A 26,970-nucleotide genomic window follows, 5' to 3' on the forward strand; every position below is an offset into this window, starting at 1 on the left:
TCCTCTTCCTCTTCCTCTTCTTCCTCAACCACTACAGGATTGTAGTTCTTAGTAGGTTGGTTTTTTTATGTTCACATAATTACTCCCAGAGCCTATATGGAGTTGGTCCCAGATTTCTGGATTTCAAGGCTTTTTATGTTTCTCATTAATGTCAATCTAAATATCTCTCAGCTATGCCACCATACAAAGAAATGGGCGGCGGCATGATCTCACTGCATTAGAGAATTGCCACTTTTCAAATAATACTATTGTTAATAGAATACATGGATAGCGTATAATTGTAAATGTTTCCACATACACAGAGTCATCCAGCTGAGAGCTCCAAGAGGTTAAGCTCCTGGATAGAAGTGGTTTTTTCTCTCTCTCTTCTTCTTCTTCTTCCCATGCCTGAGAAAGAAACCCCTGGAGCACAGTGATTTTAAAAGCCCACTGCACTGGTGGATTGAATTCCCCTTGACACTCTTAACGCTTCACTTATTATTAAGATGATTCCATAACTTGAACTTCTTGCTCTCTTTTCACAGACAAATGATTTCATTTAAAAAATGATTCAAAAACTGGATTAGTGGGGGGCATCCCCTCAAGAAAAACTTCTATACTGTTATGAATTTGGCTGCTAATACATTGATCACCTAGCAACTAATAGGCTTAACAGCAAAACATGCACTTCCACACCCACACTAAATGCTCTTTGATTACTGCAAATCTGTATGCTGCTTTGGAGCACTGAACCCACCTGAGATTGTAGAACAGCCAGTTTTCGACCTGTCCTCCATTTTTTTTTAAAAAAAAGTTTTTTTTTGCAGGAATGAGTATTTTTTTAAAAAAAACTAACTAAAAAACATCATTTATGGGCTGCTTTAGAATTTATTTAGAGATTCAGTTGGTGTGGGGATGAGATTAATTTATCATTGTGAGGTCGTTGAGGATGGCCTGGGTGTTTTTAATTTCCATTAAATACTTATTACAGCCTTCCTGGCTGTCAGCACTTCATGCTCTAAGAAAGCCCCATTAGAGGAGTTATATCACAATGTTTTTGCTGAGCTGCCACAGAAGAATAGGAAGCATGGTGAGGCTGACTACCAAGCACCAAACATACAGAAGGGAGGGATGGAGAATGAACATGAGGGGATCTTTTGTTAATTCTGAGAATATAAGCCCTGATGGATCATTTAATGCATTTATTTAATGCATTTTACCCAAACACATACAGCTTCAGGAAAAGCACCCCCCTACTCTTTAACCTGTTCTTGCTCAATTGTGTGTCACTCTGTAAACTTCCTCTCTTTTGTTTGTCTTCTCTTTCTTTCCTTCCAGCAATTATTAAAACGGCTCTTTCAAACATGGACCGGGAAGCCAAAGAGGAATACACTGTGGTCATCCAAGCAAAAGATATGGGTGGGCACATGGGCGGACTGTCTGGAACCACCACTGTGACAATTACACTCACTGATGTCAACGACAACCCTCCAAAATTTGCACAGAGTAAGTGGTGCTTCTGGTGCTAGCTTACCTTGTTGACTATATTGACTTTCTGAGAGTACCTCTCAAACATTGTCCTGTTCGTATGCTAATACAGACGATGCTTGTTTGCAATAAAAAAAAAGTTGTATATGGGAACTAGAAACCAGATGAAGGTTGTTTGATCTTTAAATATATCTGCTGCTAAGTTAGTTTTCTAACAGGATGGAATTGCCTAGTGATGGATCAGTCTCAGTCTGGCTCATGTCCCTTTCACATGCATTCACCTAGGCATCTCTGCTATCCTGTTTCAAGGCAGACATGTTTTGCAAAATTTCCACGTGGGTTTAGTATTTTTTGCTTAAGTATGTACAATACACAAGTGTTCTGCGGGATGGCTTTAAGAATGGGCATGTGAGTGATTGGCAGCTACGGCATGTGGCCACATCCTGTTCTGACCAGGGTGGAAAATGAGAACAGCCCATGCCATCCCTGCCAGTGGGATTTCTGGCTTCCTTTTCATTGGATGTAGCAGGAGCTGTGCTTCCTAGATACTCCAGGAGGCTGGAACATATTAGAAAAAAGAAAAAGGTTGGTCTTCAGACTACCTTGTGGAGCTTGGTGGTCTAAAGGCCATCCTTATGACATCTTTCCACTGTCCTTCTGCCATGTACCACCTAAATATTAAGCTTCTCATTGTCATATTATAGAACCTCTTCCCAGCTGCTATAATTTGCTCCCCTCTTCTCCACACCTGCTTCTATGCTCTCAGTTGCCATTGAATTTGTTCACTGCTCACCTTTCTATACCTGATGCCATGTTCCTCATTATTTCTGAAGCAGTTTGCTTTACTGCATGCATGAAGTTATGTCTGCATAGCAAATTCTTGAGCTTAGAATTCTTAAATTCTGAGTGTATATCAAAATGTATATTTTGCACCTGGCTTTGGTGGGTGAATCCTTGGGGTTCTTGTAAAAAAGCATAATCTGAAGTCTGCCCACCCTAAGTCCACATTATTTTGGAAGCATGTGTAGGAGAGAGAAACAGCAGTGACCTTACTGTTGGTGTCTGCTATAGACCACAAAGCCAGACTGAAGACTTGGATGATGCCTTACTAGAACAAATTTAGGTGTTCTTGTACTCCAGCTCCCATCAGCTCTAGCCAGCATAGTCAGTGGTGAGGGATGATGGGAGTTGTAGTCTCAGACCATCTGAGGGGGCCACAGGCTCTAACCAGTGGTCCACACACACACACACACAAAACAGATTGCCACAAAGTCTACACAGTAATTGTTAGAGGTGATTTATGCATATAGAGGCTTGAACCAGAATCCATTATATGCAAAACTTTGTGTTATAGGAACCCTAGGAATAAATACTGTATGTAGCGCTATAGAAAACATGTGGTGGTGATTCTACATTTTGGGAAACACCATAGGTCTTCCTTCCTCGCTTTCTTCCATCACACACACACACACACACACACACACACACGTGTTCTTTCCACTGTTTTCAATACCATTTCAGATTATTCAGCAGCCAGTGAGTTACACAACCAGTAAAAGGAGAAGAAGAAAGACATATGTAGTTGATGACAGAAATAAAGCAATGACTAATTGGAGATGAGAGGGAGAAATAAAAGTGAATAAGTCTAGGTCTAGTTAATTGTTGATCTTTAATTCAAAATCCATATTTACTGCTATGGTTCCAGTGTATGTCTTGCTGGGTTAGGTTAAAATGATTTGGCATCATGCTGAGCTGTTCTGCAGTGCTTTGTAGTCTGCATCAAAGTGGTGGTGGGGGGGAGGGAATTATAATGAGGATTGATTTTTGTTTGATAAAGGTGTATTCTAATAGAATTTTGTAATGCAACCATCTAAGATGCCAGCTTATCTTTCTGCATTTCTTTAAAAATAAAATAAAAAATAGGAGATTAAGATGTAGCAAATCTAGAGGGTCTCCTAGTTTAGAAAATGTGTTAATGGCAATTTAAAAATAAAACATTTTTAAAAGAAATAAAATAGTAGTGCCTTAGGCTTATTCACACAAAATTAGCCTGTCATTCCTGCCTGTCATTTCACAGTTACTGCATGTGGTTTTCTGTTTTATGTCACTTTTCTTCTACTCTGCGACCCACAATTAACCCACAAGTGGTGGCAAGAGTCTCCTTCCCCTTCCAATTATCCATGTCACATGATTATATATTGCCACAGCAATAGATTGGGGCGTTTTGAGTCTGAATTTTCTACAGAAAACTGATTTTGGCTCGAAAGTGTATGTACTGTGAACTGAATAGGGCCATTTCAGGTGAATCCAGAATTTTGCAGGAACATGTCAAGACAGCCCTGAATTGCCCTGGGTCAGATTGCCCCACCCAGAGCGAAACGGGACTCTAATAATTTGGAGTCGTGGGCTGCAGGGAGAAGGAGAGGCAGGTGGCAGTCTCTGCAAAGAACAATATAGGACTGTTGCAAGAGAGACCTCAAAGAGAACAACAGTATGCTTTGGCTATGTGCCCTTGTTCCCAGTGGAGGGTTCAATCCTGATGGTTATGGAGGCCTACTTCTTCAGCTCCTTCCCACAGGAAACATGTTGGGGAAGCAGACCCCAACAGGATTGCACTCTCCTCTGACCAACTAGCGAGTGCAAAGTGTAATCCTGCTGGCTGCTGGGATCCATTTCACTAGCATGTGCACACAGCAGGAAAGAAGCAACTGGCAAGATTGAACCCTCCACTTACCAGCTGATGAGTGGAGTATACAATCCTGCTGGCTGCAGTGCAGCCAAAGGGGGGAAAGACACACACATCTCCTTCTATCACCCCACTTCCAATTGTGGATTTAATTAGGTTTCTAAAACCCTGATTAAACATGTGGGTGGAGGGAATGCACAGCCTTAGTGTGTATGGGGAAGGTCACTATAACTTGTTTCTTCCTTTCGAGTCTGCCTGTTCCTTGCCTTGCTAGCAATGGTGAATGTGCTCCCACTTCTGCTCAATGCCTTTGTTTTCTTTCTTTGCATGGTTTAGCATCATAGTACTGGCAAGGATACAATGCTCTCATTCAGATTTGCCATCACTTATTATCCTGCAGACAAAGTCAATTCTGAGTAAAAAAACAAACACTGCTTCCTGCACTCACTCTGGATTGCCATTGAAACAAGAGCCCTGGAACAATGAGGAGAAAGAATGGGCTAGACCTGCCTTGTAACAGTGGTTGAGTGAACTGAATCAGCCATGGATGAAAGGACAAAACACCCAACAACTGCTGTTGTATTCAAGGCATGTTCTGGGTTAGATCCTTTGCTGGGACCTCTCCTACTTTACCTAGCCTCCTCCAGCTTACTTGTTGGTAGCAGCAAGCAGCTGGGTCAATGCATGTGAGTTCACATATGCATTAGTCAAGCACTTGATACAGTAATGTGTACCGTCAAATCCAGATTGCTTTTTAGCACAAAACTAATGTAGGAAGAAGGTCGCCATGAGTGAACTGAAGGGTCTGAAATTTCTAAAACATGCACAGCATTGTGTTTGTAATTCAAAATGAACAGAACATTCCTTATGCTCCTGTCCCATCTCTGAAGCAAAACCAAACAATATGAAACACAGGGGGGAGCTTAGGATAAGAAGGATTCCAGAAGCACCCATAAATTCAAATGGCCAGGAGGCACAAAATAGCCAGTTCAAATCATAACCTGTATTTTCTGTAGCTTCTGGTCATGTTTACAATTATCTCTTTGCAGCCATTAGAAAGTGCAGGAAGAAGAAAACTCATTATGGTGAGTTAGCCATGAGAATGGAATCCTCATTCTCCCTATGGGGTTATAATGCCACTTGGTAAGAATGTAGGAAGAACCATGTTGGATAAGGTCAAAGGCCAAATCCTTTCTTCATAGTGGCCAACCAGATGTCCATGGGAAATCTTAGTGCTGTGGCCATTTGGCTCACCCATCATTCAGAATTCAGTCGTATATGAACTGAAGTTCAGTATAGTAACAAGCATCCATTTCATTACTGCCCCAAGAAATAGAGCATCATCTTTGGGATTTTTTTTTTAAACCATTATTATAATCAAGTCAATATAAAGAGAGAGAGCAGACTGAAACCCAGTTAAGCCACTTGCAAATCATAATCACTTACAGGGCTGTGAATCATAACCACTTACAATGCAAAGCAGAGTCAGATCTGCATTGCAAGAAGAATAACAGCTTTTGTGGATGTCACACAATGCCAATGGATAAAACAGTCGAAATATGCATAGGGACAGATTTCACACTTACTATGTATTTGAAGCCATCCTCCTACTCATTATATTATGTGATGAAATGAAAGAGTTGTGTTTCTGCATCTGATTATGTTGCATGTGCTCTGTGCGATAGCAGAATCCAATAGAAGGTGACATGTTCCTTAATGATGCAAAAATCCATAGAAGAGAAAACTTGGATGATGTATATCACCATAATGTGGAGAGACATTTCTTAGAAGATGTGTGGCGTAGAGTAGTTCTAAATATGTAACTGGAGGTCCACTGTTGTCAGTTACTCAAGCTTTTATAATTGCATCACAGATAGTTACACTACTGTCAGAGGAGTTTTGCTGAATACTCTGAAATAAGTTCATACTTGATCCAAGGTGTAAGGAAGAACCATAAGGAATAAGCTGCAACAAAGTAGACATTGAACTGGTTTTAAGTGGAGAACAATTTTGGTGGAGCACAATGCCCAATAGTATCTTAAAGGTACAACTAAATAAAGAAAAGGATAGCCTGTTGCAACCAGTTGTGGTTTTGCTTTTTAAAGTTCTCATTAGGGCTGTGCACTGGATTTGGCTGAGGCCTGAGCTGAACTATTCTTATTTGGAGAGACTTGGGCATTAGATGAGTTGTGTTCAGACAGACACAGATCACTACAGGTTGGGTTGGATTGCTCAGTGAATGGGGCATCAGGCAGGAAAGAGAGGCAGGCAAAATGGGAAAACCCAATTAAGGAGCTGAAACCTACCTCTGATTGCTAGTTGTATCTTTCAGAAGAATGTAGGCCCAACTTTCTGCCTACCTGACAGCCTCTTTCCTGCCTGATACCTTCCTCCCTTTGCTGTCTCTGCACAACAGCAATTGAGAGGAGGGAGCAATCCTTCACTGTGTGGCTAATATGATGCTTTGAAAACAGCTTTAATTCCAGGAGGGGTGATGGGGGGGTACTCCTGCTCTTGGTTGGGGTGTGTGTGAAGGACAAGTAAGGTCTCCTTCTCACCTCTCTAATTATTTGTTACTTGCCACCAAAGCCCCCCAATCTTCCGATTTGAACAAAAACCAAGAACCAATAAGCTATGGAGTAGTTGTTTGCTTTGGAGGTGTCTCTTTTGTGGGGTGTTGTTAACCTGCTTTTTTGTCTGTCATTTTGTTTGTGGTGTGCATGGGAAGATTCTTGTCTGTTTTTATAGTGAGGGGGCTGAGTTTTTCTAGGAAATCAGTATTTTGTGGCTAAAAACTTTCATAGATATCCAAAAGTGCTGCCAAGCTCCAAAACGTTACAGGCCCCTGCCAAATATCGGAACTGGATAATGTTGATAGTCTGGATTTATCAAGTGACTGATCTTAGAAGTTCTGGCTAACAGGACAGATTAACTGTATCAGCAACTCTGTGCAATCCCTCCATTGTTGACACCTGCTACAAGGGCAACATTGCTAAGAACATTTGCTTGGGAAAGAAAAAGGAGATTATTATTTTTAACAACTGTGGTGGAATCTCACTGGTATGGAAGGTTATCAAAATTCATAAGATGTAGAACATGACACATTCACAATAAATTATAATGAACCAAGATAGTATGTTATGTATGTTTATTGGTTCCAGGCAGAATAGAAGCATGCTTTTATGGATGGATTGTGAACCAATATGACCCCCCTGAGCCTTAGAACTAAGAACAATGAACTTTCATAACTACAGGGTTTGCTTAGAAATAATTTAAGGAGCCCCACATGAGACATATTTTGGATTTTAAAAAAAATCCCAACACTTTACAGATAAGATTTTGTTCACAAGAACAGCTGACTGCTGTGTAAAGCTCAAGTATATTAAAATAAGCTTATGCCTCACAGACAATATCTCAGCCTTGTGTTAAGTCAATTGGAATAACTACATTCGCTGCTTATGTACTCCCAGACACTGATCTGGATTGGGACACACATGGAGGTGTGCGCACACACACCCTTTCTCATAAGCATTGACTGTGAAATAATGCACCCTTTTGCCTTGCTTTAACCACCCAATTTGTAAACAATGCCAAGATAATCAAAGTTCAATCCATAACGCACATTCATTAACTGATCTTGCATTTGTGCACTTACAGCTGATTCTTAAATGTTTACCCTAGAAGTAAACCACACTGCAATGGAACTGACTTCCTTACAAGTCTCCTTTTCATGACTAAGAGTGCAAAGGATTCAATGTCCCGTGAAGGAGGGACTCCTAAAGAGCACCTGCAGTCCTAGAAATGCAAAGATTTATGGACGGGCACTCAAAGAAACCTACAATAGACAAGCATCAGGACCCTGGAGAGGGTCCTTTGCAAACTCTAGACAAGCTCAATAGCAAACAAGAATCAATGTCATAGATTTCTGAATTTATCTCCACTCTTGTTAAAAATTTGCAAATTGCCACAGGGCGAAGCAGTTCAGATTGAGACCGTGAGGCATATAATGGAGTAGTTACCACTTTCCATGGTACAGTTTCCCTATGTGGAAATTATTATTATTTTGTTAAATTTTATTGCCAAAATGGTTAACCCCTCACTCACTTGCCATATTCCTGATCCAAATTCCCACCATCACCTACCTGCTATTTTCAGAAGATTAAAGAGAGGGAGGAATAAGGCTAACTCAGGGGTCAAGTGAGTGTTTTTGCCTGGCTAGAATATGTCAGTGGATAGCACAGTTGGTAGAGTTCAGCTGATAGAGCATGAGACTCTTAATCTCAGGGTCATGGATTTGAGCCCCACATTGGGCAAAAGATTCCTGCACTGCAGGGGGTGGACTAGATGATCACCGTGGTCCCTTCCTACTTTACAGTTCTATGATTCTAAACTTTGATAATGTCTCTTGACTGCAGGATGAAGTAGAGAGAGAGAGAGAGAGAGAGAGAGAGAGAAGCAAATGCTCCTTGTACTCACTAGCCTACTTTATCAAATGTAAAAATTAGATTCATTGCTCCACCCCCCTCTGCTGCCCTTGGCCCCACCCACCAATGGCACACCACCTTTGGAAAGCTGCTCATAAGGGAATGTGGTCCTTGGGGTGAAAAAAGTTTTGCCAGCCTTGCGCCAACCAGTAAGGCCTAAGCTATGGAGCAGGTAGCCTTCATTGTTGCTTCTGTGATGATTTGAAACTCACTGAGGGCCAAAATAAAAACACTAGGACCTGCTTTTAAACACCTGTCCATGCTTTTAAAGGAGAAGTCAGAAACAGAAAGGATAGGGGAGAAAGATCACCCGGGGCGTGGGTGTGTTATGGTTCCCAAATAAACCAGGTCTTGATCTGCAACAGGCACACACCTTATGGATGCCTTAGATCAGCCTTCACCAACTTGGTGCTCTCCAGATGTTTTGGACTGTAACTGCTGGTCTGGGGCAATTGCGAGGACAGAATGCTGGACTAGACAAGAACTTTGTTTGTGGGTAATAGGATGTTCTTATGTTGTCATGTACTTAAAATGTGTCATTCCTTGTTCTAAATCTTTTCCTTTTTCAAAACAATGGGTTACATGCATGTGATTTACAATGCCTCTTTTGATTGCATTAAGAAAATGCCTGCTTAAACAATTCAAGACATCTGTGTAACATGTGGATTATTGTATGAATTATTATTATATCATTCAATTGCTCACACACTTTCTTATAAATGATTTCAGGGTTTGTCAATTAGTGCCATATTTATTTATGCTTCATTCTCAAAAAGCATAGCATAGCAAAGAATAAATTACAGAGTAAACTGATGTTCTGTTTTGTAGCCCATAATATGTTAGTTTTCCGCAGTAAGCACCAAAGAAAAGGCATAATGGCCACAGAGTACAAAGTAGAGGGAGGGAGAACTATGAAGAAATCAATTGTATTTTAAGGCTCCAAATGGCCTTGCAAGGTGTAATTTTTTGAGTTATCCCAAAGGGCAAATTACCTTCAAGGAGATTTACAAAAAAGGAGTGTGTCAGGTTTGCTTTGACCTTTTCTGACAGTATGAAAAGTTGCATCTAGTTGTTTTCTCTTTGCTTCCCTACACATATTTATTTATTTCTTATATCTTATTTGCCCTTCACTATAAAGGTCCCAGTGTAGCTTAGAACAATATAAAATGCACTTATAGAAACAAAAAAGCAGTTAAAATTATTGTTATTAAAATATATATTGGAGGGAAATACGAACTGAACATTCCCCGTCTTTCCCCCAACTCAAAGGATGTAAACAACAACAACAATAAAGTTAATACAAGCACTGAAGTGAAGAGAACCTGAAAGTTACTAATATCAATACAAAGGGGAATGTTAACACAACGCTATACTATGGAATGTAGAAGGCACAGTTTGTCCAGTAGTGCCTTTGTTTGTGTGCTGGCCAGCAGGCCACCATAAAAGTTTATCAAGTTGTTTTTTTTTTTTTTTTTTTTTTTTTGCCTTCTAGTGTCATGTCCTGATCGTGTACATTTAGAACAGTTATAATTATAAACAAGTAGAACAATTAAAATTGTTCCAACTCAAACAGGAGAGCATATGCTCATCAAAAAATAATAATCATCATCATGAAGCAGATGCATGTAAATCTGTTTCTTGTTTGTGCCATTCTTCAAACCCCAGCCCAAAAGTTCACCCATCATGTTTCCACAGTAAAGTGTTAGAATTTTTCTTTTAAATATTCCACATAGAGATGTATATTGAAATGTGTATTATAAATGTATTTTCTTTCAAAACATGCATTTCAAATGCATTTTAATTGTTTTTCAGGCTGAGAACTCAGGTCCAGTGTCAGTGGTCAGTCAGGTTGGGCAGTGGCCAATGGACCCAAGGGCTTTGATAGACCTCTTACTGACCTGACCTCTTACTGATTTCCTCCTTGCTAGGCCCCTAGGTGCTTTTGAGGGAGCCAAGCTCATGCCTCATCTACCATAGCTGTCAACCTTTCCCTTTTTTGTGGGAAATTCCCTTATTATAGCATTGGGAAACAGCACGAAGGGTTGACAGCTATGCTCATCTACACTGAATGCCCACCATCTTGTAAGTTACACAAAATATAATGTCTTGGCTGAAAGGTTTGTTGACATATATAGACAGCGCATGCATATTATCTGAGTTAGAACTCTCTAGGACCCTCATACCTACAGGACCGCCTCTCCTGGTATGGCCCATGGAAGACCTTACGGTCTGCAAATAATAACAACTTGGAGTTCCCGAGCCTCAGGGAGATTAGGCTTGCCTCGACTGGTGGAACGCTCTGCCACAAGAGACTAGGGCCCTGCGGGATTTGACATCTGTCTGCAGGGCCTGCAAGATGAAGTTGTTCCACCAGGCCTTTGGTCAGGGCTCAGCCTGACTCCCCTTCTCTTTCTGTATAAGAGCTAGAATGAAAGAGGCCTCCCAGCATTCTCAGGGGCCATATAAGAACAGTGTAAACAGTTGGGCCTGATGAGCATTTACTGTTCCCAACCCTAATCCTGCAGGAGTGATCCTGACTTGTTTTTAGGAGGTAATTTAATTATTGTTTGATTTTATACCAATGTTATATATTTGATGTTAGCCACCCTGAGCCTGGTTTCAGCTGGGGAGAGCGGGATACAAATAAAAGTTTATTATTATTATTATTATTATTATTATTATTATTATTATTATTATTAACTCTTCCATGTTTGTGTGCACATGCACATAGCACATATATGCATGCATGCATTTATAGGGATACCAGCAGGTTGTGAATTATAATCCTAAAATAAAACGTTAATCCGAGGGCCCTCAGAATTAAATCCCATAGCAGCACACTGTAATGATCATAAATGGCTGGATCCTTGACATCTTCCTTTCCAGTTAGGAACATGGAAGCTGTTTCGGATTGAGAAAGACCATTTATCCATCTAGCTAAGTATCATCTGCACTGACTGGCAGTGACTTTCTGGGGTTTCAGATGGGAGACATTCCCAGCCCTACTTGGAGATGTTGGCAACCTACTGCATGTAAAGCGGATACTCTGCAACTAAGACCCTTCCCTCTGATGCCCATGTATCTCCCAAAATTAAAGCAAGGCTGGGAAAATCATCAACCAATTCTGAGTGTTGTGCTCACTGATTCAGTAATGGGCACAAGATTGTTGCCTGCAGATTTCTGAGTCCATTATTCCTTCTTCTAGGGTGTAATTCTCTCCCTCTGTCATTTTAGATATGGATCACACTCACTTGTTTCTTATATTCCTCATTCAGAAATGGAAACACTCTCACTACTCCAACTTTCTTCTAGCCCATTAGAAGAAGAGAGGGAGAAGGAGAAAGCACTTCCAGAAAATGTCCCTTCCTTAGAGCAGTTCCTATAGCTAGAATGGAGCATAACTGATTAGTAAGCAGGCTGTCAGCTCCTGGATAATGGGCCCTCTCTTTTTTTACATTTGTAAGCTGTGCATGCTAAACTCACTTTCCTAAAAAAAATATTCATTCTAAGCACACAAACTTTGTAATCATTCACAGGTTCATAGCTCACCATAATCTATTCAAATAGTTACCACAATTACGCTATAACATGACACCAACACATTCTACCCCTGAAGGAGTAAAATGAAAATGAAGACTGCAGCTCCCATTGCCCCTATTTAAGACTCTCTGACTCATCAGGTATGCATGGATTTTGTCTGATTGGTTTCAGTGATAAGTAGTCCTGAAACTGATAATTTCACCTCTTAGCCATGGCTGAAACAAGTGAATTACCAAGAAGCATGCATAATTAGACCGTCTGTAGATGTGCTCAGGAGCCAGAGGTTAGCCATGCTTTGCTGGCTTCCAGATCATTACTAAAAGTCAGAGAGAGATGTCATTAGAATGAGCAATTTGACTCTTTCCCTAAGTAATGAGAAATCTGAGATGTAATGTAAAATACTCTGTTGGAACCCAATTTAAGCCAGTTAAGGGTGACTTCCTAGGATTTGAATTAGGAATGTGCAAAAACAACCCCAAGACATTTTTGCAAGCTTTATGAAAGCTCTATTAAGGGATGCTTCTGAAATTCCCCTCATGGAATTTCCCCCAAGATTTTAGCATTTCCTTACTTTTTATATTACTGAGTTTTTGAAAGAAAAACGAAAAACATATAATTCCATTATTATGAACCAAAAGTGTAAAAGCACCCATATAGCAACCAGCCAACTAGAAGTTAAGCATAATTAAGGAAACATTTTGATCAGAGAATATGTATTCTGAAAGACCACAATCAGATTCTAATTATAAAATTGTACTGTTTATTTATTTATCACATTTCATGTAAGATTCATATCTTAGGAAACTTCTCGGAGTGCTACACTCACACAATTGGACACACACACAAACAATTTATATACATCTTTAAAACAATTTCACATATAAAAACAATTTCAAATCCAGTATAGCTACAGACTAGGCTTAAAATAGCAATCTAAAAGGCTTGTTGAAAAATGAGAGTCTGCAGTAGGTGCAGAAAATACAGTAAAGGTGGTGCCCGTCTGGTATATCACAGGAGGGGGTTCCAAAGGGTAAAACGGGTGTGGGATATCTTTGACCCTCCAGATATTGCTAAACTACAACTCCCATAATCCAGACCACTGAGCATGCTTGCTGCGGCTTATGACAGTTGTAATTCAGTAACATCTGGAGGGCCAAAGGTTCCCCATACCTGCTCTAAAGACCTGATTGTTGTTGTTGTTGTTGCTATTCTATATATAGTTTCTCTGCTGACCTCTGTTTGCTAGCCACTTTAGTTATTCTATTGATTATTGAATTTGTTCTATGCACCTAGTGATCTTTTATTACAATACCTTTTAGGGCACTGCTCTTCAACCTTGGGTCTCAGATGTGAGAGGACTACATCTCCCATCATACTTGACCGTTGGGCTGGATGTTGTGCATCCCACATCTGTGGACCCAAGCTTGAAGGACACTTTCTTAGGGCCAAAGTAGATATGAAGTGACATTACTCAACGGCAGGTGCAGTTTGTCTGGTAGAGTCTTGGTTCATGCGCTGGATAAATGGCATAATATATTATTATTTTACCATCTTCCTTTGTATTGATATCAGAAACTTTTGGACTTTCTCCACTTCAGTGTTTATACAAACTAATTATTTAGATATGAACTGTGTTTTAGGATTGGGTAAAAAGAGGTGAAATGTTCAGTTCGTCATTTTTCAGTATATAACTTCCCCCTCTTTTAAGAATATATGAAGTTAAATGCAATTAACGTGTAGGGTGCAGGTGTTTTAAAATGCAAATAGAGTTAGGTATGTCAGATTTTCTAATTACAGGATCACTGCAGGGAGGGAGGGAGGGAGAACTTAATCGGTTCCTGCACTGCTGTGGACCTGATTAAAAACCCTTCTCAGAAACTGCTATTAGCATTGGGAGGATGCTCCAGGGCCTGACTCTAGGGCCATAAGAAGCTCTGCTTTTCCAATCAGGCAAAGACAGAAGACCTGCTTCTACCAGACCTGGCCAAACCAGAGGCATCATACAAAGCACAGAGACTGACATCTCACACCTTTATCCACTTTCCCTTGTCACTGAAGAAGATTCTAAGGCTTGGCCACCTATTGTCCACAGTAAATAGGCTAGATGGCAAACTTTGGATTTAGCCCTGATATTCCTAGCCTAGATAAACCATAGAAATGTACCAAACCCAGTAAAATGTTGTAAGAGGGTGTTACAGGAGTGGACAGAATCCCATAAATATAAGTGTCAAATGCATAGGAACATAGAAATCTGCCTTTTATTGAGTCAGGTCATTGATCTACTGAGATACGTACTGTCTACACTGACTGACATTTGCTCTCCAGGATTTCAGATGGGCGTCTCTCCCAGAAAAGGAAGAAAAGAGACTGTTGCCCAATTTAATGTCCAGTTGTTTGTTTATTTTTATTCACCTCTCTTTTCCCCTCTTTCTCCCAGGTTTGTATCATTTCTCAGTATTGGAAGACATTAGTATTGGTGAACCAATAGGAAGAGTGAAAGCAAATGACCTGGATATTGGTGAGAATGCTAAGTCATCCTATGACGTTATTGAAGGAGATGGAGTGGATATATTTGAAATCACTTCGGACTCCCAGACTCAAGAAGGCATTATTAGATTGAGAAAGGTAAATGGCAACTGAAAGACTGAGTTTGTGGATTTTCGCATTGCACAAATGAATTCTAACATACAGTATTGTGCTGTGAAAGTATAGAAGGCATTGGTTAGGATGGAAGTATCCCATGTCTTGTTTCCCAGTACCCCATATATAGGAGCATAAGAAGCTGACTTATACCGAGTCAGTCCATTGGTTCATCTAGCTCAATACTACCTACACTGACTGGCAGGGGCTCTCTTGGATTTCATACTCTTACTATCAGAAGGTTCTTCCTAATGTTTATCCTATCCCACATGGTCTTTCAGATATCTGCAAGAAAGAGAATAGTTTTCATTTATTTTAACTATTAACATTACATGACCTCTGATCTGTATTCCTTCTCTTTCTCCTCCTTATTCGCCTTAGCTGGAGCATAGGTGGAAAAGAGCACAGGTGTAGCTTAGTGGCTAAATAATGTGGAGATTTTTCAGAAGTCATTTTTTGCTCCACCATACTCCATTGGTGGAGTACTCAGAGATGCTTCAGGCTCCCTTGGGCCCAAACATGCTTCTCTTATAAACACTATCTGGGTTGATACTGGGGGTGTGGAACCATTTTCAATCTAAGGGCTGCATTTCTTCGTGGACAACCATCTGAGGGCTGCATTCCAGTAGTGAGTGAGGCCAGAGGCAAAAGGGGGCAGAGAAACAGATGTAACCCTTACTGCTATACAATTGCCTAAGGGAGCGGGTAGCACTGTGGTCTAAACCACTGAGCCCTTGAGCGTGCCGATTTTAAGGTTGGTGGTTTGAATCCACATGAGGGGGTGAGCTCCCGTTGCTCTGTCCCAGCTTCTGCCAACCTAGCAGTTAAAAAGCATACCAGTGTGAGTAAATAAATAGGTGCTGCTGTGGTGGGAAAGTAAACAGTATTTCTGTGCAGTCTGGTTTCCGTCATGGTGTTCCGTTGCGCCAGAAGCGGTTTAGTCATGCTGGCCACATGAACCCGAAAGTTGTCTGTGGACAAACGTTGGCTCCCTCGGCCTGAAAGCGAGATGAGTGCCACACCCCATAGTCACCTTTGACTGGACTTAATCGTCCAGCGGTCCTTTACCTTATCTTTACCTTACAATTGCCTACATTCTACCTTTGCCTAATTCAGAAGTTTCTGTGTGTGTGTGTGTGTGTGTGTGTGTGTACACACACACACGCACGCACAGAGAGAGGGAGACTGCATATCTGTATCCTCCGCAGAGGTAATCACAGTACAAGCTCCTATTTTAACCAGGCAAAAGCACTCATGAAAGGGGCAGAGTGGAACCAGTAAGGGATGTGGCGTGGGGAAATGGGTGAGAGTCCTGATAGCCACATAGAGAAGCCTGAAGTGCTGCAGTGCCATAGTCACCAGCTACCTCATGCCATAGCATTTACATATTTGTCATTTGATCTTAATTTCAAAATAAAAATGGCACACACACACACACTTACAGAGAGGGAGAGAGAGAGAGACAGAGAGAGAGAACGCAGAACGGATTTTGAATTTGTTGTTCAGAGAACTAGGTTGACAAATGCTCTGGGCTGGTATCATTTTGCCAGCTGAATTTGAAATGGCTAAAATGATACAGGATGCGTGATTGGCAAATTGTGAATATGCTGATTTACAGCCACCTATTCATAGGTACAAAAGCTTAGTAATTTCTGAGTCGACAGAGAAGCGAGTGCTTGTCATGTTTACTAAAAATGGCAAAGTTCCATTAGAGCTAGATTCGTGTCTGAAAAAATCAACACAAATTTTTGAAAGTAAGAATATATATTTAAGCTTCCAGAGACTTCCTGAAAGAGTTCGGTGATTTCTATTTGTGCTCTTTGTATTTGCATTGCAGATTTCAGCTTCTGTGTCGTTTTCTCTCCATCTCTTTGTTCCTTTCTATGGGATATTGTAATGCAAATTTACATAGCCTGACAAATTTACAAAGCCTGACAAATTTGCAACTTTGAAATTTTAATCAATGTGAAGCATCAGTAGGTTAGACTTTGAATCTACACGTGTAGATGCTCTTGAACTTTTGCAGATATGATTCCTGGGTGATCATACAAAGTTGGTGATTTAAGATCATTTCAAAAAAACAAAAAACCCTCATTTTTATATGGTTTGGGGTTTTTTTTTTTGGGGGGGGAGGACTTACCTGCCAGTTTTACTTTTTTAATTTTTATTGAGTCTTTTCATACTGCATTGAAATAAAAAGCAAACTAATCTAAACAAACATTAAAACATAGAAAAGAGACAGAAAAATACAAAGTCCCATCTCACAAATAGAGAGGACTCTCACAAAATCTTCTCCATTTGGCCCTTGACTATTCCCAGGCACACAACCTTTCTGCCCAGGTCATATCCCTCACCAGTCCTACTCTGTGCCCTCTTTGAGTGCAATTTGCTTGGATGAAATGTGACCCTGAACTTTGATATTGACTCTTGCTAACATGGATCAAGGTTAAAGAAGGATGTGTGAGAAGTAACATTCATTTCACAGCACACCTTTGCCTCTAGCCCCACTCATTACTGGCATGTGGGCTCCAGAGGTTGCCTAGAAGCATCGTGCCGCTGTGCAGCCTTGCCCCCACGACATCAGCACACTGTGTGTGCGTGCAACATCAGCGCCACCCACGGTGTGTGCTAGTGATGCCAGCACACTGTAGGACATGCATGCATGCATGGCACAATCATGCTGTGGGGTGTGCTGACATCATGTACACACGCCACGGGGCATGCTGACGGGGTGTGTGGACACTCTGTAGTGTGTGTGCATGACACAGAGCATGCCCTGTGGCATGTGCACATGGCTGCCATGGAACTTTGAGGGGCACAGCCCCTTCAGTTAAAATAGGGGAGGCTGTCCCCTCCCCTACTTGGTGCCCCTGCCTAGAAGTGAATTAGGTCCCTGAGCTGAAAAAGGTTCTAATCCCTAGTTAGATTGAACAATACATCTCATTTCCAAATGAGCTTTCTCACCAAGTGAGCTTTATCTGACTACAGCACTTTAGGCCTTTCCTTCAATGTATCAGTTTTCTCATATTATCTCCTGCTTGCTAGCTGATGGTCACTTTTGTTTCATTTTAAATGTTTGGGATGAATGTTTCTTTTATTCATGATGTGTGTGTGTGTTTTTTTTAGTATTTGGAATGGTTGATGCTATTGTGTTTACTTATTTTGTCATGGAATACTCAAGACAGTATGTTACTATTAGAAGTGGCCTATCAATATTTCAAATAGAATTGTGTTTGTGTCGTTTTGAATGCTTTTGGTAAAGGCCATAGTTCAGTGTTAAAGCACATATTTTGTATGCAGAAAGACCCAGAATCAGTCACCAACATTTCTTGGTATAGCTTCATAAAAACCCCATCTGAAATATTGGAAAGCCATTGCCAGTCAATGTGGACGTTACTGAGCCAGGGTTAGCCAACATCGTTCCCCTCCACCAATGTTCTTGGACTACAACTCCCATCCAACCTAGTCAGCAGAACTATTAGCCAGGAATGATGGGAGATGTAGTCCAATATCTAGAGGAGACCACACTGGCTATCCTTGGATTAATCTGTATGGCAATATTGCTATTTTTTTCTCACGGTTATACCTAAATTGTTCTCAGCACTGACTCTCCAAACCCTCCAATTCTACATGGCTCCCCCCACCCTTTGCAAATATCAAAATATATAAGCTTGCATACTTTTTTCTTTGCTCCTTATCTCCAACAAGCAGAATACTGATTAGGTGAGTGATTAATATGCAATCCAGGCCATTGGCAGTAACATTATTATTTTTGGCTAAGCAGAATAGTGATGGCACTCATGGCAAGATAGTGTATGTATGTGTTTATTTGTGTGTGCTTAGTTTTATATTTTATAAAGCAGAAAAGGAACCACAAATGAGGGGGGGGGGGATACAGAGACATCAATACATGCCCAGGACATTTATAGCCCAGTTCAAAGGAAGCGGAAAGAGATTGCATTATAACTCAGTGATTAGGTTTTAAATGCATAACACTTCCATACTTTTGCTCGTTCTTGTTGCTGTGGTCATTAGTGAAAGGCATTTGTCTTTGTCATTCTTAACAGCCCCTGGACTTTGAGACGAAAAGATCCTATACTCTGAAGGTAGAAGCAAGTAATGTACAAATTGATCCACGTTTCATCAGTGTGGGGCCCTTCAAGGATACTGCAACAGTGAAAATTGTCATAGAGGATGCTGATGAACCTCCAATTTTTTCATCACCAACTTACCTACTAGAAGTACATGAGAATGCTGCTATTAACTCTGTGATTGGCCAAGTGACTGCCCATGATCCTGATGTATCTTCAAGCTCTATAAGGTACTGCTGCTTTAACGCCTATTCTCTTTAGCTGAAATGAAGCCTACTGTACAAGGATAAGAGACACGTCTGTTGCACCATCTATTTTTACCCCTGGTAATACCCACTTTTGCCTTGGGCCCCACCCCCTAATGGCATGTAGCCCCTGGAGTCCTTGGGCTCAAAACATTCCCCATCTCTGCCATACTTGGAGGTCAGTTTTGGAGCCCTTTATCTGGGCATGATGCTACCCAGCAGGTTAAGAATATAGTGACCAGAGAAAGGGAATTCTTAGTGGTGTGTCATCTGTGGAACAACCTCCCCAAGGAGGGCCTACATGCCAACTAGTCATACAACTTTACTGCTCCAGGACAAGACCCTTTCCCAGGCCTTTTAAAAAGACCTTAAAATGTGTGTTAGTATTAGTACCAGTTTTCATTCCTCCCTCCCTTGATTTCTGAAGTTGGCTGCTTCTGCCTTATTTCGTTGAACTGAACAGCTGCTTTAATATGGCTTTGACATGATGGCTTCTATTATTTATTTTTATTTTCATTTATTTTTCAATTCTTAATTGTAAGCTAACCTGAGAGTCATAACATCAGACAAAGAAGGGAAGAAAAGAAAGCACAATGGAGTCTGTGCTGTGCTGGCTCCACATTTGGGAGAGCAGCCTTGCTGTCTGGCTGGCTGCCTTCAATCACCACAACCAGTCAGAGGGATAGAGTAGCCAGGTTAGGTAGACGGAAGATTGATGAAAATCAGGTGTCAATATTTCTGTTAGTGGAAACCCTTTCTAGTAATGCAAAGTCACCACTGGATACACCCCTAGGTATTTGTACGTACGTATGACTCTCACTACACCAATTCACCACCAGGGGCCTCTAGCTGGGAGAAGTGAGTCGTACCTCTTCTGGTGGGATTTTGTACTCATTTAATTGGTCCATGTATTCATTTGTGCTCTCCATAGGAATATGATGCATCTTGCATTGTGTCTTGCATTGCTTGATCTCATCAGCTCAATTTATGACTCTCCTCCTCTCTCTCTTGCACTCCCTTCCCCTACTGCCATGCATGTATATCAACCTAGTTAGCTGCACATTTCATGCACCTGATGAAGTAGGATATGGCCCATGAGTATGTTAGTCTTTAAGGTGCCTGGGGTGTTTTTTATTTGAAAAATAAACATCCAAGTGATTAGAACTATGAGAGAAAATCCATCAGCCTTAGGCATTTCCTAATTTTTAATTGCAGTTGGAAAATGCTAAGCTTCTCTCTGCCTCATGAGTACAGTTCCTTCACCAAAATTCTTTGAAGCTGCCATCTGTGCAATAGGATTATGCAATGCTGTTGGTGATCAGATAATAAGAAAGTGATTATGTCAAACGAGGGGGCAGAAAATCTTGACTAGTGATAGAAAATAGTTCTCATTGGATCAATATATATCTCTGACTGATGTATAAACTCCTTAACTTCTGCAGAACTTTGTCAGTAGGTAAGCTATTCTATGGTACTACTTGACATGCAGTTGTGTGTGTGTGTGTGTGTGTGTGTGTGTTTTAAGGTGATATGCACACTGATTCAGCTATTCTGACTTTCATAAACCCATGCCCCCTTTTAATAAGAGGAACATCAACAGAAAACAAAACAAAACACTGACCTCTTAAGTTAAATAGATAAATAGGGTAGAAAAGGATAGCCTTCCCCAAACTTGGGTCCCCAGATGTTATTGCCCTACAAGTTCCATCAGCCCCAACCAACACTGCCAATTGTCAGGGAAGAAGGAAGATGGAATTGTCGTCCAACGACATATGGGGACCCAATATTGGGAATGGTTGCAAATTTAGAGGTTTATGGATGGGTGAAATAGGCAACAAATTCTAAACAAATAACCAATCTGCTTAAGACTTTTTTCAGATCACACCAAGAATTCCTAGGTTACTATTGTGTAACACAGCACTTTGGATGTTTATTTGGAAATAAGTTCCACTGGGCAGAATGGGGATTACTACCAGGCAACTGTCCAGGTTTTGCCTAAAGTGGCTTTTTTTAAAATAAAAATAAAAATGTATTGATCAAGCAAAATGATAGAGTGGTGAAATGACCAGATTTATACCTGGGGAACTAGGGTTCAAATCCTTACTCAGCCTAGAAGCTCATTTGGTGACCTTGGGCCAATCATTAACTCTCAGCCTAACCTACTCACATGGAGAAGGGGAGATCCATGTGCACTACTTTAAGCTCATTAGAGGAAAGGCAAGATAGAAATGCAATGATAAATTAAAATAAATACAAATTTCCTGCTTTATCATGGCAGGGGACTATGAGGTGTTTTGGACCAATGAGGATTTTGTTAATTCAGTTAATTCAGTTACTAGTGGACATAGCTGTCAACTTCCCCCCTTTTTAAGGGAAATTCCCTTATTCCGAATAGGATTCCTTGCAAGAAAAGGGAAAAGTTGACAGCTATGCTAGTGGAAGTTATCTTATTTGTTACTTTTGTAAAATTGATTAATAACTAAATCAGGGAGTCTGTTTGCATTACATACAGGGAGGGTTTCAGGGACTTAATCAGTCCTTTGCAGTCCTTATCCAGTGACTCATTATGCACGTTGGCTCTTACGGTGAAATTCCCTGTACAGCAGCTACTATGGAGAGGATATTTAGTGTTAGCTCCCTGGTGGGAGGACAATTCACTGCTTTCTCTGATTCTTGTGCAATAGAACTACATTCACTGCTCAGAGCAAAACCAAAGAAATATACTTTGTTCTAGGACATGTGCAGAATCATGCTGCTCATTAGCAATTTCCCAAAGTCCATTTTGGGGATCCTTTTTTGCTAATTTAATTGCTATACAATCCTATTTCAATGCTGTTATTTTACAATAACTGGGTTATTTTCTAACAGATGTCAAGAAGTGAGGCAGAATGAGAATGCTATAACTTGGTAAAAGAGCTGCAGAACTAGGTTCATGAAAGCATAAGGAAAGTTGCCAGGGGTGGTCAAACAGACTGTAGGTATCATACCAAAAGGAGATTCAGGGAAGTTTAAGGTAGGGCAGGGATGAGGAGCCTCAGGCCCAGTGGCCAAATGTAGTCATCCAATCCACTTTGTCTTACCCTTGGGACACTCCCCATGCCATGCCCAACAACACCCCCTCTCCCCTGATCAATCCCTCTGCTGGCCCTGATTCACCTCCTCCTTAAATGGTGTTGCCTGACTGATATGTGTCCTTGAACTCTGATAATCCCTTTTGCTCGCATGGCTGGAGGATAGTGGGGGTTTGTGAGTGTGTGCAAAATTTGCCTACTGTACAACAGTAAAATTGATACTCATAGCTCTGCCCGCTCTTGCCTCTAGACAATCTCACTAGGGACAAGTGGCCCCGGAAGGTTGTCCAGAAGGGAATGAGACCAAGGATATCCATCTCTAGCATTTCATCTCTCCCCCGTCCCCTTCTTGATGATGTATGAATGCAATTTCTTTGCTCATTAATTGATGGAGAATGGTGGGGGGTTGGGGAGGAGAGGGAGGCATAGGAAATTATTTTGGCACTGAACTGTATCAGAATGTGCAAACATCAAATTTCTCAATTTCATCATAAAGTGTTATTTTCTGACCAAAGAGCTCATTCCAAAGGTATTAAATTTGAATGAGTCTCTCCCTCTGCAGTTCCTCTGCATCTTTTGTTCCACCTATGAATCCAGAATCTATCAGGTCTTGAGTGAAATCCTTTCTCCTTTAACACCTTTCTTCCCACTGAAAGCAAAGAAAAAACATGTGTTTGTGCACACACACACACACACACACACACACACACCCCTCAAGGATATTTCATCTCTAGCAAATGCAAATCATTTTCTTAATTCATAGCATGCCCTAAAATTGTGTGTGTGTGTGTGTGTGTGTGTGTGTGTGTGTACACCCACCCACCCAGACATGCCTTCCTGACATGCAGCTGTTTATCTCAGTCACCTAGTAACATGCCCTCTCTGCTTGGCATTGCTGAGATACGGTGATTTATGGCATCAATATTATGAATCACATCTCAGCAGGGGAAAGCAAAAAAAGGTGTCTGTGTGGGTTTTGCAAAGCCAAATGCTGTTGTAAAGCGTTCATTTGTATTGGTGCAAAACAGAAAGTCTTTTATGGAAGCAATTATGGGCATAGGGAAGGAACACTGCATTTGAATCTGCATTGGTATCTTAAGGTAAAGAAATGTATGATCACACCACCAATTTTCTCCCGCACTCAGCCCCAAAAGCTAACAGCAAAGTCCCAATAAACTGTGGCGTTACTAAGGCAATTTTGAAGGTTATTATTTACCTAGATACTTTCTTTCCGCTCCCCCCAGTTTTCCTTACAAAAATGTACTTTTATGTATTGCTTACTTGTGTGACAGTGTGCCCTCATTAAAAAGAGCTATAATATCATTATAAAGACAAGGTAGCTACAAACATTGCACATGATATATATTAACTTAAAGTCAGGAGGGGGCTTTGCTTCCTTGGAAACTTGTAAACCTGTTTCAGTTGTGTTGAGAAATTGTTATACTCTTTAATGCATTTTGATTTTGTGAATAGCTTGTTTAAAGTCAATACGGAAACATGCACAAATCCCCAGTTTTTTTCCTCCCTATAGCTACAGAGATTGTAAATAGAATTACATCAAGGGAGGCATTTATTTATTTAGCTAAATAAAATCAATACATAGTGTGACTTTTGTTTGCACATGTGAATCAACTTCTTTTTAAAAAAGAAGAAGAAAGAGTGGAATTATTGCATATCCAGTGTACAATTTAACATATATATGCACACTTCAGTATCCCAGCAGTGGATTGATGTATAACAGATGAGTTGAAAATCTGGCTAGTGAACAGGCCTGATTCTGTTTCTCTGATAAATTTCTCTTAGTTAATGTGTATTTTGTACACTTATTTTTTTTTTTAAAAAAATGATTCTTTAGCAACCATATTTTCATTCCTACCATTTTACATTTCTCTCCACCACCTCCTTCTTTACATCTGTATGTCCCCCTTTCCCCAAAGCATTCACTGTAATATACTTAGAGATGTCCTGTGAGGTTAGGCTGAGAGATGGTGAGCTTGGAAAGTTCATTTAAAAAGAACATGTCCAAAAAAGAACTAATTGAAGTTCACACCCATCCATTTATAAAACAAACTAGTTCACTTCTCGATTCGATTCAAGTTCAACCGAGCAGCAATTTTGCTACAAGCTGCCATGCTGAAGGGTAACATGCTTTATAAGACTTTAAAAGCAAACGGAGATACAGAGGGAAATGGGGTTTCACACAACAGGAGAGGTTTGAATAAAGCAGAGTTGGAAAGAAACTGAGAGGGAAAAGTGCTGATTTCAAACAATGACACAGGTTTCAGTAGAGTGAGCAGGGAGTTAGATGGGGAGAGTGGCAGTTTAAAACAAGGTTTGAGCACAGTGAGAAGTGTGTTGAGAAAGCCTGTGCTGTGGTTGCTTTTTGGTGTTAGCTTCTATTCTGTATCCATTGCTACTAATTCTCCTTGTTAAAACTGGTTTTAACAGCAACACAATAACCCTTCAGTGTCCCTGCTTATTCAAACCTCTGACATTGCTTGAGTGAGAAGGGAGGAGCACAGGAAAAAATATCTGAAGAAGTGTGCATGCACACAAAAGCTCATACCAAGAACAAACTTAGTTGGTCTCTAAGGTGCTACTGGAAGGATTTTTTTTATTTTTTATTTTGTTTTGGGGAAAAATGAGACTGCTTTAAAATTCTCCCTCTTCCATTCTTCAGCTGCCTCATTTGTGAGATATAAAGGATGCAGAGCCCTTAAACAGCCCATAGTACCTTCCCACAATCATGTATATCACTTCTGGTACCATGTGTTGTCTTCAACACAAAGTTCTAGATTTAGTGTAGTAATTTAGAAGAGAGAGTTTATTAACAAGCAAACACCCATATATGTATGACATTCATCAAATGGACTTAACATTCTCTAACTGACAGTCTGAAGCAGCGGTGTAGGAAGCCTCTTCGCCGCCCGGGGCGGCGGCATGGAGGCACACACCCCCCCCCCCGGGGACGGGGCATCACGGCGCGTGTGTCGTGATGCCACGATGCGTCGGATGAACTTTGCATGCCCTGAATTTCCAGGCATGCGTAGTGGATCTGGCCGGCGCTGCTGTGAGCTGGCGAGCAAGCGGCGGGTCGGGTAGCCCCACGACCCGCCGCTGGCTCACCCGCTCGCCGCGGGAGCAGCAGTGCTGGCCAGATGCATCCGGGCCGGCACTGCTGCTCCTGCGCGAGCCAGTGGCGGCTCATGGGGCTGCCCCGTCCGGACAGGGTGCCCGGGGTGGAGTGTCCCCTTTGCCCCACTCTTCCTACACCACTGGCCTGAAGAAAAGGAGGGGATGGAGGCTTCACAATTGAGCAAAATGTGAAAAGTTGTGAGAGGAGGAAGATGCAGGAGGTTTCCATGGGGTTTGTTTGTTTGTAACAATGGTTGTACAAAAGGAGGAGGAAGAGGAGGAGGAGGATGCATGAACATGGGGGTGGATGTGGAAATGGGTGCAAAGCAGGACTGCAGAATAGAAGAAAAAATGGCTTTATAAAAGGGTTTGGGAAGGTAAAAATAAGCTTAGTAGTTGCACAGGGTAGGCAGGTGACAGTCTAGGGACTTACCGTAATGTGGGGGGAATGGCAGGTGAGTTTGCATACAGTGTAAGCAGGGATACAACTCCCAATCAATGTATATTTTATCTCAAAATATCTATTCTCGAAATATGTAATGGAACATTCAGAAAGGGTGAATTTTTTAAAATTATTATTCACTTGCCAGTTTCTCTGCGACATACAGATCAGGTTGCTCTCAGTGGCAGAGTGTCTGTTTTTAATGCAGAAGGACCCAGATTCAATCCCTGGTGTCTCCAGGTAGGGCTGAAACCCTGCCTGAAACCCTGGAAAGCCTCTCTCAGTCAGAAAAGGCAATAGTGTACTAGGTGGACCAATGGTCTGGTTTAGCATAAGGCACCTTCCTGTGTTCTTAGCAGATTTATCAGAGTTTCTCAAGCATCGTCATCACCTTCTCACTTCTCAAAATGACATAATATATCTAACCCAGTTTGATGTTTCCTAGTAATTCATCCCTGCATGCTGAGGCAGAAAGCTGAAGAGATGCAAAATAGTTGTGGTGTGATGTTGTGCAATGCCATGCTTTGGAACAATAGTCATTATAGTCCCTTTATATAAATTCACCACTAGGATTTAGTGAAGCCCCTCAAAGCTGTGACTGCTGTACCATATCAGTACTTTCAATCTCACTCTCTTTCTCTCATTGTGCGTGACCCACCAGAAATTGTAAGGCTTAATTTTTCAGTTTGGTTTCTTTTACAAGTAATGCATTAATAAAACAACTATATGAAAATGGACCAACATAAAAGCTTTCCTGGAGATCTTGCAGGGAGTTCTAAATCACCATTTTGTTTAATGCACTGTTGGAACAATTTACTGCAGCTCTTTCTTGTTAGTCAAGCTGGCTTCTGTGTTAAAGCTGCATAATGTACCTGCACATTCTCATTTGCAAGCTCTGCTTAGCTGTCAGATCAAAGTTGTTTTGTTAGAAACCAATGATGTCAATCCATAAAGCAGCCAATCTTTCCGGGTTTTCTGGAAGCGTTTTAACAGTAAAGGGTTGTTAACCAGCTATTGTCCACAGAGTTATGCTCAAACATAAGCAGGTGACGTATTCACTTAATTAATCAGAAGTGGCGTTTGTTGGGATAAGAACATTAGTTGCTTCTTGTAAAAACAGGAGCTCTACCTGCTTAATGTATTGACAGAATTATCAGCAGTTGCTATGA

At 41.0% G+C, this 26,970-nt stretch overlaps 1 protein-coding gene across 2 annotated transcripts in view; it reads left to right on the forward strand.

Annotated features, from left to right (window-relative positions):
• The window catches only part of CDH8 (cadherin 8), a 236,931-nt gene that overhangs the window by 135,382 nt on the left and 74,579 nt on the right, over positions 1 to 26,970 (forward strand). For both annotated transcript variants that reach the window (XM_033157166.1, XM_033157167.1), the window contains 3 exons: positions 1,318 to 1,485; positions 14,615 to 14,802; positions 18,885 to 19,138. In XM_033157166.1, coding sequence (XP_033013057.1) covers positions 1,318 to 1,485; positions 14,615 to 14,802; positions 18,885 to 19,138 — 610 coding nt within the window. The remainder of the gene's footprint in view (positions 1 to 1,317; positions 1,486 to 14,614; positions 14,803 to 18,884; positions 19,139 to 26,970) is intronic.

The sequence above is a fragment of the Lacerta agilis genome, chromosome 8 (genome assembly GCF_009819535.1).
Source record: "Lacerta agilis isolate rLacAgi1 chromosome 8, rLacAgi1.pri, whole genome shotgun sequence".
NCBI classification, from domain to species: domain Eukaryota; kingdom Metazoa; phylum Chordata; class Lepidosauria; order Squamata; family Lacertidae; genus Lacerta; species Lacerta agilis.